The sequence below is a fragment of the Convolutriloba macropyga genome, chromosome 5 (genome assembly GCF_964194025.1).
Source record: "Convolutriloba macropyga chromosome 5, txConMacr16.3, whole genome shotgun sequence".
Classification (NCBI taxonomy): domain Eukaryota; kingdom Metazoa; phylum Xenacoelomorpha; order Acoela; family Convolutidae; genus Convolutriloba; species Convolutriloba macropyga.
Window position 1 is genome coordinate 25,852,769 of NC_134472.1, and position 14,815 is coordinate 25,867,583.

General features: G+C 35.4%; 1 protein-coding gene across 1 annotated transcript; it reads left to right on the plus strand.

Moving 5' to 3' along the window:
- Positions 1 to 2,288: 2,288 nt before the first annotated feature.
- On the plus strand, positions 2,289 to 12,467 carry LOC142339906 (uncharacterized). Its single transcript, XM_075390262.1, has 4 exons — positions 2,289 to 2,651; positions 3,028 to 3,841; positions 5,918 to 6,073; positions 12,100 to 12,467. The coding sequence occupies exons 2-4, from the start codon at positions 3,638 to 3,640 to the stop codon at positions 12,373 to 12,375; spliced, it is 636 nt and encodes a 211-aa protein (XP_075246377.1). The 5' UTR covers positions 2,289 to 2,651; positions 3,028 to 3,637; the 3' UTR covers positions 12,376 to 12,467.
- Positions 12,468 to 14,815: the final 2,348 nt, after the last annotated feature.

Sequence of the window (14,815 nt, forward strand, 5' to 3'; positions counted from 1 at the left end):
TAGTTAATAGTTCCTTTCCATGTTAGATTTATTAAATTTGAATTGGGGTTCCAATACAATAAGAGTTTGTTCTCTAGCCGCAAAACTAAGTTGATGTTATTTTCTGCTGGTTTTAAGATTTTTTTTACGTATCTAGAAGAATTTCATTGTTTTAATAATAGCCGCGTCAGCAATTCCAGGCGGCTATTATTGCGCTCCTAATTTTTTTTTACTTCGTCTAACAGATTTTTGTTTTGTCTTACCGTGACGTCATTTCTGCTTTTAGGTCAATTGCGTAACTTACCTCACTCAAAAACTTGAAGTATGTCTCTTACAGTGATAACGACTTGGTATTGTTTAGTTTTTTATCTCGAACTTAATTATTTCAAGTTTACATCTGTAGTAGAAGTTCAATACATTGCTTTAAAGGTCTGTATTATCTGATGGAACACGGAGAAATTTTTTCAATATCTTTAGCGTGTGGGAAAAATATATCTTTAGCGTCTAAGAATCATAAGGTAGGCGATCTTTTGCAACCCAATTAATCATCTATCTATATTCTAATCGCGTGAACACATGAGGCGGCATGTTTTAGAGGCATCACTCAGCAGCATGTTTTAACAGTACTACCGAAGAGCACGGTTAAGCGGTTGCTTAAGGTCATTGACCGATTAATGGTTCTAAAAGGTTATTGACCGAAAAATGTTACAAATTGGCCATGGACCGAAAAGTGTTGCCAAAGGTCATTGAACCAGAATGTTGCAAAGAAGTCGTGTCATCTACCAAAAAATGCTTTGCGGAAAAGCCTGTAGCCTAAACTTCTTTGATAAAGAAAATGACAATAATTGGTGTTTCAATAAACGAAGATAACAGTGTCGAAAAAATCATTGGCTGGTTAGTTGTTCAGAAAAGGGTCTGTGCCCGAAAACCTTGTGATACTTAAAAGGTATAGGACCAAAATTGTGTCAAGACAAAGGGTTTATGACTTCAAAAAAAATGTTTTTTGTATTTTCATGTCAAAAATTTGTGGTTGATGGAAAAGGTTGTCTTGAAAACTTGTGTAGGAAAAGTCACTCACCGAAAACGTCAAGGATTAAAAGGTGGATGATGGAAATATGTTTTGTCAAAGCTTGACTTTACGAAAGCTTTTTTAGTACAGAAGAATTCAACGAAAATTTGTGAAGTGTGAAACCCCAAAAGGTGCCGTTGCAAAAACCAAAGTTAGGTGCCAAAATTTATATATGACAAAACTGAGGTCTTGAAATAAATAAAACTCTCATATTGAGGGCTGTTACTTATAAATTTTTGCATACAAAACTTGACAGGTATATAATTTTCTTTGTTTTTTTGAGGAAATTTTTGTTGTTGGCATTAGTCAGCCCTTTAATTCAGTTCTGTTATTGTTGACTTATTAAAAACTTTCGCAAAGGCTTGCCAACGATTCCTCTTTATCGGCACTTTCCTCATTTTGGACACATCTATCTTGTTCTAAGCAAATTCATCCTTTTTTATGAGAACCGGTATTCATTGTTTCGCCTAGGATCTGTTTTCTTTTCTCTTTTGAACTGTTGTGTATTCCCCGCTCTTGAGTTTCTTTCTCTGTCTTTCTTTTTTCTATTTGGTGATCTTCTATTTTTCCGCTCTTTAAGTGCTTTCTCTATCTGTGTTATTTTCTTCATTCATTTTTTTTTGCTTTTTGCGCTCGCTCACTATCTCGCTGTTCTTGCACTTTCTCTCTATCTCATGATTTCGGCTTCTTTTTGCTGTACCATTTTCCTTCATTCTATCGCTTTCGTTTTATCTCGCGTTTTTTGTCTGGCTCAATTTCCTTTTTCTCTCTTTCTTTCTTTTCTTGATTCTTCAACTTTTTCTTTTCTTTTTGAATGCTTTTAATTCATTTTTTGTTTCCCATTGTTTTTCGTACGGTTAGTTTCTGATGTTCTTATGGTTTTTGTTGCGTTGTTTTATTTCCGTTCTTTTCTTTCTCATCAATTTCGATTTATCCTTCTCTTCTCGTTAATTCCCTTTTTTCGCTTTTCTCTCCCGCTGGCCCTCTCCCAGACTCTTTTTTTTTGTTTTCCTTCACTGCTTTCAACCTTTTTTCTTTTTTTTGTTTTCTTTTCGTATTTTTAAATCTTTGCTCTCCGACTCATATATCTGCTGCTATCGATCTCTTTCTCTCCCTCTTTATACCTCATTCTATCGGTTTTGATTTTTTAACGCTCTGTGAGAACGTCTATTACTCTTAACTCGCGTAAAACCTTTCTTTGACATATTTGGCTCTCTTCATTTTTCGTTGGTGTCTCCAAAGTAGTTTTGCAAACAAAATCATTGAAACGATTGCATGTACACCAGTTATCACGAATAAGTTTTCAATGAGAATATCAATACTTGAAGTTTCAAGATAAGATGCATTCAGATAGCCTTTACGGACCTGCTAGTTTTTTTTTAATGCGAAGGCTGTAGTTATAAGGATCAGTTAAATGGTATGCCCCGTTGTTTAGGATCGCGAGGACTTGTTAGAGTTGTGTGAGTTGGCTGGAGTGACAATGTCAAGAGATCTACTGAACACAATCCACTCTCTCCTCGCTTCACCATTGCACGTGTCACCTACTGCCCTATTTCACGTGCTTAAAGAGGCAACTGCAGCCTCTGTTACCCCCGCGGACCAAGTAAGTATCTTTCTCTGCCGGATTTTAAACCTATCCGAGACCAAAATTTTTTAATCGAAACTACGTAAAAGCTGGTGTCTAATTAACAACAAAACAATGAGTGAAAGAATGGTCCACCATATTCGGCAATTTTGGCGAAGAATGAATTTATTCGGCAATTTCTCAAAAGTTCTATTTGAAATGAGTGTTTCTATTTGAAAATTAACTTAAAAATCGGAGCTTTTCCTGTTCGCACTGTAAAGAAGAGTCTTTGGCTAACATTTATACACCCTGATGATGATATCAATGAATTGTAATCAATGAATAAGAGATCGGGAGTGGTAAGAGATTCTAAACATGAACCCTGATTAATTATTAATGTTTTTCCTTGTGCCAGGTAAGCGCTGGAGTGGACAGTGATACCAACGGGAGTGGTGCAGTGCCATCGACGATGGTCGAAATTAACGGCACCTTGGCCAAGCGGAAGCCACAGACGCCTCGATAACTTTGCAAAATCATCGCTGAAAGAGTCAGCTGGTATTTATGTGCAATAGACATCAAATGTCCCAAGATCTCGTGTGTTTTGCGCTTCATCTCGCTTAGAATAAGTTAACTGATCGAATTTAACTTTATACAGTCTATTTTCAACTCTATGTTCGACCTCCAAATTTTTGTCGTTCCACAGCTTTTCCAAATGTTCTACAGCTTACCCGCGTAAAAAAAACATCCTCGATGAGTTGGTTTTAAGAGTTGTCATTAGAAGTCAATTCGAATTTGTCCAGCTCTCAAGTACGACTGTTATCGTGAAAACTTTCATTGCCGGCTCTACAGAAAAATTAAATCTTTATTATGGGTCTACAACCCCAATCCCGCAAAACTAACAACCGTCCTAAACAGCAGAAGATCTTGCAATTCGTGGACTAGTTCTTCGAAGAACCTCGTAACTCGCTAACAGCAGAATATCGGCATCCTGACTAAAAGCATCAGTACAGTGAAAATTATTTCAAATGCCTCCCAAGAAGAAGGGATCCAACTGCGAGCAAATTGGAAAACCTGAGAAGGGTTTCCTGATAGCGGCCATTGTGCTGTACATCATCATATTCTTCATGTCTGTCGTAGGTCACTTGCCGCACTGTGGTTCAAATGGAGGACAGTACGGGGGACTGTGGAAAGTGTGTAACACACTCGGCTGCATTGGTATCAGCTCACAGGTATAAATAAAGTTCCGAAGCACCCCACTAATGCTGTTGTCTGTCTTAGTGGGGTGTATATAACACCCCTTCGGTTAAAAGGAACCATTAATTTAAATGAGGACCCCAGAACTAGAAAATAAAGCCCCACGGAAAATCCCCAATCTGGCTCTGATGGGAAAACCCCCACCACCGAAATAAACTCCCATTTTGGCATTCATTCAATTTATGATAGTTTCATATCAAGTCTCTTAGGCCCCGATTAGGCATGGCCATGGCCCGCAAAGCATGGCCAAATGCGCATCCCTTTAACAATTAGTTGAGGGTATTGGATCTATTCTGTTTCGGCACCCAGCTTAGTGGGCATACCCCCCCCCCCTCCCCTCAGCGTACGTGCTAATTATTTATATAAACATTATAATTGAAGGGCATAAAAAACGGCCGCCGAAACTAAATAGGGATCTTTTCCGTTTGTTCCTTCCCCATGAGGGGGGTAGCAGGGGCAGAGGTACAAACGGAAAAGATCCCAGAATAGATCGAGGGTAATTTTGCCTGGGGAGTTCTGCTACTTTTTTTTCAATTTTTACTCCTCACTCAATTTGGACTGAATTGGTTAACTGTGCTTTCATTTAACTCCGACCGCTAAAGCATGCTAAATTGTTCTAGATTACTTAAGTTGCAAGTTATTTCAAGACCGCATTGTTAATTGCTCTCAAGCGAAGTTTGTAGCATTTGTATTTGTCCTGTGGTCTTTTTATGCAATTTTTCGCTTGACCGATTTTTGGTCTGTGACCCATTTGACTTTTCGTCCTCAAAAGCGGGATAAATAAGTAGCGGTCGGAGGGCATTAAGTGGCCTAGCAGATCTCTTAGAGCCCTAAACCTACTAGAATGTTAGAATGAGATTCACCGAAATTGTTGAGGAGGCATGATTTCATGGTGTGAAGGGTTCTTAGAGTTAGACCCCCCCCCCCCCACAACCGTCTCACTACACACACTCCACCCCTTTGGTTCAACCCCCCCCCCCCCCAACTCACCTCAGCCCCCCCCCAATTTGGCTTATCCCCAACCGTTCCAACCTACAACTCATTTTTGTGTAAACTAGCCTCACAAGCAGCAGATTGATACCGTCGAAGCCAACAGCTCTCATATTGTTTGAGAACAATTCACGAAACGACAGTCGGTTGTCTTTTAATGTGATAGATATCACGTATACTGCGAAACGTTGAAAATAGGAAAGTTATTGTACCCGTACCCTACTTCAATGTAATCAGAACTTCCCGAGCAGAAAACAAAAGTTAATCTTGTAAGATCTTGCTAGACTAATGCAAGATTCTTACAAGATGTTGTTAAATCTAACAAGATTCTTAGAAGTTTTTTACAAGATCTTAAACGATTAACTTTTCATGCAAAATCTTTACAAGATTCTTACAAGCTCAACTTTTTTTTACAAGATTTTTACAAGATTCTTAGAAGATTAACTGTGTTTACAAGAGTTTACAGGATCTTTTTATGCGATTTTTGGTCTGAACCATTTGACTTTTCGACCTCAAAAGCGGGATAAATAGGCAGCGGTCGGAGGGCATTAAGTGTCCGAGCGGATCTCTTAGAGCCTTACGCCTTACTAGTCTATATTCACCGAAACTGTTGTTCTGAGGAGACAATTTCAGGGTGTGTGGAGCCGGTCCACCCTCCTCCAACGTGGCGGTTTGGACCCCCACCTCATCTAGCTTCCACACAACCCTGCCCCCTCTTTCCCTCCCCACTCCACTCGCACCCTCTAATGCTAGCATCCCTAAGCCCCAGCTGGCTACTATCAAAGACAAACGATCGCGGATCGTTTGAGAGCAATTCGCCTGACGTTAGTCGGATATGTTTACATATACGCGGCCCCAGCTTAGTGGGCGCATATTATTTGCACCCCCAGACGCGCGTGCCAAGTTTTTACATAATGATTTACTATGTAATGGCACGTGCTCTGTTACGGGGGGCTCATAACGTAAAGGGGGGGGGGCGGACAAACGGAAAAGATCCAAATTTTTATACATTTAAGGAGTGCTGAAACTTCAGAAGTTCTCATAAGTTCTTAAATGTTCAGGAGATAATCGACGAGCAGATCTTTGGAATCGCTCCTGAAGATTACGCTGTTTACCAAGGAAACAGTTCTGCCCACCTGACCAGAGTACCCTCTGACTTCATGCTCCTTAATGTTGCTCGTCTTGGACTGCTCGGGTCACACTTGTTGTCATTTGGGGTTGGTAAATTTCGACATCGGAGCAAACTGAGGAATCCAATTTTCTTGCATTCATTGTTGACACTGATTGTTAGATCTTTTCCGTTTGTGTCCCCCGCCCCCAGTACGTTATGCGCCCCCACAGAGCACGTGCCATTACATAGTAGATCATTATGTAAAAATATGGCACGTGTGTGTGGGGGTGCAAATATGCACCCACTAAGCTGGGGGGGGGGGGGGGCACAAATGGAAAAGATCCTTGTTATTAATGGCTCTCTAACGAAGTTATTTGGGTCCTGTTCGTATTTTTGAAGTTTCAGTTTTCAAATGACCTTTGATCTTGATCTTCAACTGTGACCTAAATTGTTATCATTCTAAGTTTTGAGCAGTTGAAGTCAATGAAAATTTCGGCCAAAATAATTATTTCATTGTTGAAACCGAGTCGTCTACAGAGCTGTATATTATAGCAAGCTTATTACAATCCAAAGTATGTGGATTGTATTGATGTGCCGTCTTTTTTAAAATTCCAAGAATTTGAATTGTATTAGAGCTTTTTTTTTACTACTCGAAGGAGTATTGATAGAGCGTCTTTTGTACGACCCAAAGAGGCATTATGGTTTTTTGTTTTTTTGTTTAAGTGAGCGAGCAAAGCAAACGGAAGTTCAGGGAGTGAATAAAGTTTGAAAAAGATTTCTCTGATCAAATTCGAAGAATGGAGAGAAGAGAGTGATTATTTTGCTCATAACTTCTGAGAGAGAGAGAGAGAAAGATAAGTGTGAAAAGTTATTGTAGACAAAAGTGATATTATTCAGCCTGTTTTGATACCTTTTTGAAGTTTTTTTTGTAAATTACGGGAATTTAACTCTAATTTGAATGTTTTTTCCAACTATTTTGCTAATTTTGTCTATTTTTGGAATTTTTTGCCCTTTGTATCATTTTACCAAATTTATTGATAAATAAATTTAAGCCTCATGCCTGTGGGTTCTGTTTACTACAAAGGATACAAGTTTCTTTACTTCAAAGTTGTCTCTTGCTATAAAATTTGACAAAAAAAAATTTTCACAATTTTTTTTCAGAAATAGAGATGTCTGGAAGCTCATTAAGACTTGGCTGATATTTTGTGGTTGTATAAATAATTTTAATTGCATGAAACAAAGTTTTTCTTTCGTATGTGTACTTGTACTATATGAAAAATGAATTGAGTATTCCTAGTTTTTCATGTTTAATAGCCGCCCTCATCTTCTCAGCCGGCTATTATAGCGCTCCTATTTTTTTTTACTTCGTCGAACTTTTTTTCGCTTTACCCATTTTGCCGCTTTTTCGACATTTTGCGTGAAATCTTTTTGACTTCTCTAGGCTAGTTTCACTCTTCTGTCATTCTGCTCAAAGTCCTTTTAAACAGCAGCTACTCAGCAAAGCAATTCAAAATGAAGAGAGTCAGTTAAAAAAATCAAAGTCAGAAATATAAACGGGATAAACTCATAAAGCCCATTTTTAGATGCTCGGTACTTGAACTTTGTTCTCATAAATTTTAGTTACTATCTATTATGCTTATTGGTATTGATATTAGACCCTGTAGCCTCTCGCTGAGAGACAGGAGTACGTTCAATTACAAAATGATTTCAAAATAAATCGCACTTAAAAATGTTTTTACACAAAAATCAATTTTTGTTATTATTTTCTTTTCTTTCAATCCCAATAGAGTTATGGGAATCAACGGCGTCTATTTTCCGGCAATCTGCCGGGTATGTTAATTTATTTTGGCAATTTTCTTTATTGATGAGCTCTGCAAGGAGATAATAGCTATTTGAAAAGGGTTTTGGGGGATATGACTTCGAGTTGTTTCCTGAATTCTTCCGGCTATGTGTTTTATCGGTAATCATGTTGGTGTATTTGAAGTGAATTGCGTATAAACAGTATTTAGGTCTGAAAATTGCTGGTCTGGAAATTGCTGAAATTCGCGGAAAATTGTATGTTTTTTCATGTTGCTTATTTAACAGAAAGAGAGAGAGAGAGAGAGAGAGAAAGAAAGAAAGAAAGAAAGAAAGAGAGAGCGATTGAGAGAGAGAGAAGTAGGTGTGGCAATTTCACTCAGCGAGAATTTTTTTGATCACGTGTCGTTTAATAAAAATTGTTTTTTACTTTTAGTCGAATTTTGCACTTTTGACGCCAGTTTTCAGGTTGTCTTTCATTTTGATGAAATTTAACTATGAGTTGTTTTTGTCGAAAATTCGATTAAATTTTAGCAAATTTTTGTCTTTTTTAAAGATTTCCAGTATTTCTTTCATTTTATGGTTCTCAGTGTCGATTTTCTTGATCAATTCTTAATTTAAAAAAATCTTATAGGTGTTTTTACAATGAAGTGGACTTGAAAGCTGGACAGAGCACTTATCACTGAATTGGGTTATACAATCCAATTAAATCTTCGAAGTTTAAAGAAATTATTGTTTTTTTCCTTTGCCGCCAATTTTTTCCTTGCTCGATTTTTCTTTGAGCGTGTTACATTATCCGTCAAAGGGAAAAATGTATTATTTTTCCAAATTACGTATATTTCTGTGATACCAAGTCTTTCGAAAAGTACTTTGGGAGTCAGAACTTGAAGTATATTTTATCAGATGCTTTTTCAGTTTTCGTCATTTTTCCCCATTTAAATTTTCCTGGAAGATCTGTTCACATATTTTCATGATTTTTGAAGTCAAATTTCAGAAATGATTTTGGTCAGGCACAACACAAAGTAGAGGGAAAAAGCGAGTGGTCTTGTGGCATAAATTTCGCTCCCTTTTCAAAGTGAGAAAACGGTGTTTGAAAAAGATTTTGCTTTTTCGGTTGTGGTTTTTTATTCATATGCGGCCATTTGACTTTCAATTTGCTATTTTTTCAATTTTTTGATCGGATTTTCTAAATGGTTTTCTCATTCCATTTAATGTCTGTTATAGGTGTAGTCTTTTATTTGGTCAAAGAACGTTTTTGAATTGTGTCAGGACTTGTCCTACTATGTTCTAATGCTCACACTTTTTTCGGCTTTTTTACGGCATTGAGAAGTTAAATTAGAGTGGTGATTTTAATCACGCTTGAGTAGTAAAAAGAGTGATAAAAAGAGTTGTTTGAAGCCTGATTTTTCAAAGTATACTAAAAATGGAGTGAGAAATTGGGAATTTGAACAAATTTTCATTTTTAAAAGTGATTTTTTCTTTCAATAGCAATCGGGGTTATGGGAATTCTTTAAGGCCTTTCCCCGACAATCTGCGGGTATTGTTCTATATAGAGTTGCAATGACACTATTTCAAACCCTCTGTGAAGTTGAATGACACTATGTCAAACCCTCCGGCTGTAGAAGACTACAAATTGTGACTCCTTTACTGCCTGTTGTTTGGAAGCAATTCTTCCAACGTTAGTCGGTAGTGTATGACGTCGATAATAAAAACAAGGAGGATCGTAAATGTGCATCCGCGCATAGACTTCCTGCTCAGCTTATGTAATACTTTGTATCCGAGGTTTAAAGCTGCATTTTTAAAAAAAGAACCTGAAAATTGAATTCGAATGAGGACTAATTTCAAGTTAATATAAATATATAGATATAGTTACTTAGTATCAGTCTTCACATATATATCACTCATAAAACTGAAGGCTCGCCATTTAACAATTTATGTACCAAATCGAACTGAATAAGCATAAATTTTGGAAAATAGGTCTCAAGATATCAAGTAAGGGACCAATTTACCTCCATTTGTCTTCAGACTGACTATTTTATCGTTGGTAAAAGCTGGTTGTATAATCACCTTCATTAAAACAAAACTAAAGAACGCTCCGTACTAATTTGAGACAAGCATTAATGCCAATTGATATAACCCAATATTTCAGTTATTGGTGCAGCCAACCCATGAAGTTTTGTTTTGCTATTAAAATTAGACTAAATAATTTCAGTTTTGATAATAAATATTAGACTAAATAATTTCAGTTTTGATAATATAAATTAGACTAAATAATTTCAGTTTTGATAATATAAAGGACACGTGCATCTCTTGCTGAATTTAACCACCAACTTAAGACGTTCGTTTCAAACTTATGCTTTTTAAAAAAGTCGTAACATAGCTTTTATAGTGAAGAGCTTATTTCAAGGCACTCTGCTTAATGTGGTCATTTTTTCCAGTACTAAGTAGGGCACTGCTAGCGACAGTCTTTTTTCGATATTTGTAGTGCAATTTTTCAAAACTTTATTTTTAATACAAAGAAGCAATGCCTTAGTGAGCAACAGTTGCACAGGTTGATTGAGAGTTTTAAGTTCCACATAACATAAGAACAAAGAGGAAGTCATTAAAAGTGGAGCCGCCCGTGTCGTGGCACAATAACCTAATCCAAAAATGTTGCTGCAAATATGGCCAAAAATTCATGTTTCATGTTTGTTTCGTAAATTTCATGTATCATGTTTATGTAAATTTCATGTTTATTTTTAAAAGAAGATTAAAAAAACCAATATTTAAGCTACGCTTCTTTTTTTTTGCTATTAATATTTAGTAGCTACACGGTTTTTCCATCTTATTTTTCTTGTTTGGTTTTAAATAAAAATAAAAAACAATAGTGCATTCATTTTTATTTTTTTTTTGTTTTTATTTAAACCTCTATTTCGTTCCAAACTGTCAATTATGGAAAATCGATTGTAAAACAGGATTTTACTGAACTACAAAGGAAACATATATCTGCAAACAAACGACGCTTTTATTGATCATTTAATAACCGCATTGAAAAAGCTAACAAGTGACAATTTTCACGTTTATAAAACTTTACACGGGCACAAAACAATCTAGCGTTTGATCCCAATTTTTACTTAGTTTGCCGATTGAAAAACCCAATGTATCTAATTGGAGTTGAAATCTTTGTTTGGGGACTTCAAACTAGTGCTACAGATGGTAGTTTTTTCAATTTGTGGTTGCTGCTATTAAGTTTTGATGAATGAGCATAAACTGTTAGCCGCGTTAATTGTGCCTCGACATCTCATGCAATGAAAAAAGAGCTGATGAATTGTTGAGACTGAAGAGAACGTACGCTTAATGAGTTGTATTTGCTTTTTATGCAGATCTACCATAGATTTTTTTGTTAATTTCTGGAAATTACTGTCTAATCTGTTTATCGTTAAATCATATCTTAATGTAATTTCAAATCCATAGAGAATGAAGTTAATCATAAATTCTATACTCGTTCTCGCCACAAGTTCCTTCTAGCTGTATTGTTTTCAAGTTTGATATGACAAAAAAATAAGTTGGGGAATTGTTTTTATCAAAACCAAACAAAAATTTCCAGCATATTTGTATAGACGGCTTCTTAATGTAGACTTGGAGTTTGCTATTTTAACCAATCTGATTTTGTGAAAAGAAACGAAAGTGAAAATACTTTGAAAACTTTGAGCCTTGTTTTTTTTTCCTGGAGAAGAAAAGTCTGAACAATCTATTTAATTTTTCAAGGTCTTTTCATTTTTAATTTTTTAAAAGAAATTTCAACGGTGCTACACTTAGAGGCCTAAAAATTGGCCTAAAACACAAAAGTACGGCTGGTATAAAGTTTCTCTGTTTCATGGATGGTTTGACCGATAACCTGCGTATTGAGCAGTGTTTTATCTTTGCGCTCCATAATTTTGTACAAAAGTGGACTCCATGAATTTGTACAAAAGTGGACTCCATGAATTTGTACAAAAGTGGACTCCATGAATTTGTACAAAAGTGGACTCCATAAATTTGTACGAAAGTGGACTCCATAAATTTGTACAAAAAGTGGATGTTCTGAAATCTATAAAATGTGCAAAATGTGAACAATGTGAAGAAATGAGCTATTTTAATGGCAATAAAATGAGCTCGTACTAGCCCCAGGGGGCTATAGTATATGTATGAATATCTCATTAAAAGCTATGTAAACTACGATAAAGTTTTGGTATATATATTGGAATCAATGAGAAATGTATTTGATAATTTTAATTGCATTAAAGTAAACAAAAAGCAACATGGTCAATATTGGTAATGTGCAGTTAAAAATTTTTTCTACATTTTATTTGACAGGTGATTTTATCACTTGGACTGCGGATTGCCTTGATATTCTCTCAACTAGCGGCATTGGTGATGTCGATTACACTGGCCTGCTGTCACTACATTTTTATTATGATGGCGGCTATGGTCACCCACATTGCAATATACGGAATATTCGACAAGACAGATTGGGTTGTGTATGTGATAATTGCAGCTTTCCTCCTCACTAATGTGGCCATTTTTGTTGCGTTTGGACACCTGATTGGAGAGCATTTGAAGAAGAATAAAGTGGTTAAAAAAGACAAATGAGATAGTGTTCTGTTTGCTGGAGGAGTTGTTAGTTGAGGAGAAATCATTCAATCATTGCAATCTATTCTGCCTCTTAATGTTATTTTTTTCTAACTCTATACCATTTTGCACATTTATGCTCAATTTGTACGATACTTCATTCATATACAGTCTCCATAATTGGAGGTGGATGCAGAATAGATATAGATTTGATCATTGACGTTGAAATAATGTCAAGTTTCTAATTTGTTCGAAGTGGAGTCAGTGGAATGTAATATTTTGACGATGATTTGTTTGATTTTAGAATACGATTCTATGAGGATTCATATTATGAAATTAAAATAATTACAATTCATTGAAATGATAGATTTTTTTGTTAATATCTGTCAATAATGATATACCATCTGCTTATTTACCTTGAAAAGGAGCATCACTGGAAGCAGATTTTTATTTTTCTTGACCTACAGAGATATTAAAACGTCATACAACTGAAATTGTGAGCAGTTTTTCCTTTATACCGTTAATCATTTATAATTAGTCGAGGAAAATATTGTATTAGCTTTTTTCCTGCGACACGATGATTTATAAATCTATTGAACGAAATGGCATAAATTGATAAATTATATTTTTTCACTGCAGTAATTTATCATGTTTTTGCTTACAACTGTAAATTATCATTGTTCCGACCCACTTTGGGTCCTTTTTTTAATCAATTTTATTGGAGTGATTTTTGAAGCGGGAAATGAAACGCGTGAAAAAATTTGGAGTAATTTTGGGGCTGAACAAAAGTTAAGAGCGGAGCGAAAAGAGAGTGGTTTTTGTTCATACCGCTGTTTTTGAGAGAGCGAGAAATTGATGTGAAAAAATTTTCTCTAAGCGAGCGAAATTTTTTTGTTCACGTGCGGCTTTTAAAAGCAGTTTTTTGCAACTTTTGATGGTTATGAAGTTTGATTATGATATTGTATTAGTTTTAGGCTTGTTTTGATAGGGATTGAAGGTTTGAAGTAGTTAATTCTGAGTTTAATGCTAATTTGGAGGGTTTTGATCAGTTTTGCTGATTTTTAGACGAAATTTAATGATTTTTTGCCTGTTTTTTTTTCGTATTAATGCTTTAAGTGGGATTTGAATAGAAGCCTGTTACTGAAGGAATATTCAGCTACCAATTGATTAAAGTTTGATTAGTGTAAATCATTCTTTTCTTCGGAAAATTGACAGAAAAATTGAGAAATTTTTAACCATTTTTCTTTTTTTTGCACTTTTTCTTTTTTCTTAGTTTTAGACAAGTTTCTTAGCCTATTATGACCTGCCCATTGTTTTGCCAGCTTTCCATTGCCCTAATTAGAAAGGAATTTTACTCAGCTTTACGTTTCCTTGTACTATTAAAAAAACTCATTAAGTTTTTCTAGTTTTTTTATTCAATTTGTTTTTGAATGTCGTTTCTCTTCTTCCTTAAATTTTTTATGGCGTTTGTGGAGGTTCAGGGTTCACAATAGTTGTTCTATTTTTGTAGTCAAAACTATGGACAATTTTCTCCTTCGAGTCGTTTCCGGAATTCTTCCGGCTATGTTTTTTTTAAGATGTGTTCACACATTTTTCAATGACTTTGATCTTTCAAAATGGGATAAACAGGTAAAGCGCAGCGGGCATTAAGTTTCATTAGAGGTCCAAAGTGAGCTTCAGTAGTCCGTCAAGTGCTTAGAGTGGTGCAGCTATTGGGATGGCCTTAATTAAAGGTTAAAAGGTCATTTTAAGGAGTTTTTGGGCTCAAAATGTTGCACTTTTTTATGTTTTTTTTGTGATTTTTTTTATTTTTTTCTTTTAGTAATACGTTGAAGTTTTTGAAAAATGATGAAGGCCTTTTGCAAGACAAAATATCTTGTTATGACCATTTTATGAGCTATATGTTTTGGAACTACAATACAAATATGCAAAATGATACTAATTTTTGCAATTTTTTTCAAGTTTTTTTGAAAATTTTTGTCATTTTTTCAGTTTTTCCATCTTCAGGGGCCAAGAAATGTCATTTGTGGTTTGACACTGCATAGAGCACTACATGGTTTGTAGTAATAAAGGGTTGGTTTTCAACGTTTTATTGTCTCGAAATTGGGCATTTTTTAATATAAATTTTGCAATTTTTTAAGGTTTCCTTAAGTTATTGTCAATTTTTCATATTTGTCCATCCTCAAGTGCCAGAAAAACTATTTCACGGTCTGATAAAAAGTTACTGTATGTTTGTTGGCTTAAGTGTATTTTTTATCAACAATTTAGTTTTTCGAATTTTAGAAGTTTTTTGACATTTGTCAATAACATTTGTCTTATATTCAGTTTTTCCTGCCTGAGTAGCCAGCTTACCTCATCCAGGGTTTGAAAATATGTTAATAGATAGCTGCTAGGGGACAATTGAACGGTTTTCAACATTTTAATAGAACGAATTTCTATTTTTTGAAAGTTGAGATTTTTT

Coding starts and splice junctions, on each gene's coding strand:
- LOC142339906 (XM_075390262.1), top strand. CDS start 3,638: ATGCCTCCCAAGAAGAAGGGATCCAACTGCGAGCAAATTGGAAAACCT. Junction 3,842..5,917: donor GCATTGGTATCAGCTCACAG/GTATAAATAAAG, acceptor TTAAATGTTCAG/GAGATAATCGACGAGCAGAT. Junction 6,074..12,099: donor CACACTTGTTGTCATTTGGG/GTTGGTAAATTT, acceptor TTTATTTGACAG/GTGATTTTATCACTTGGACT.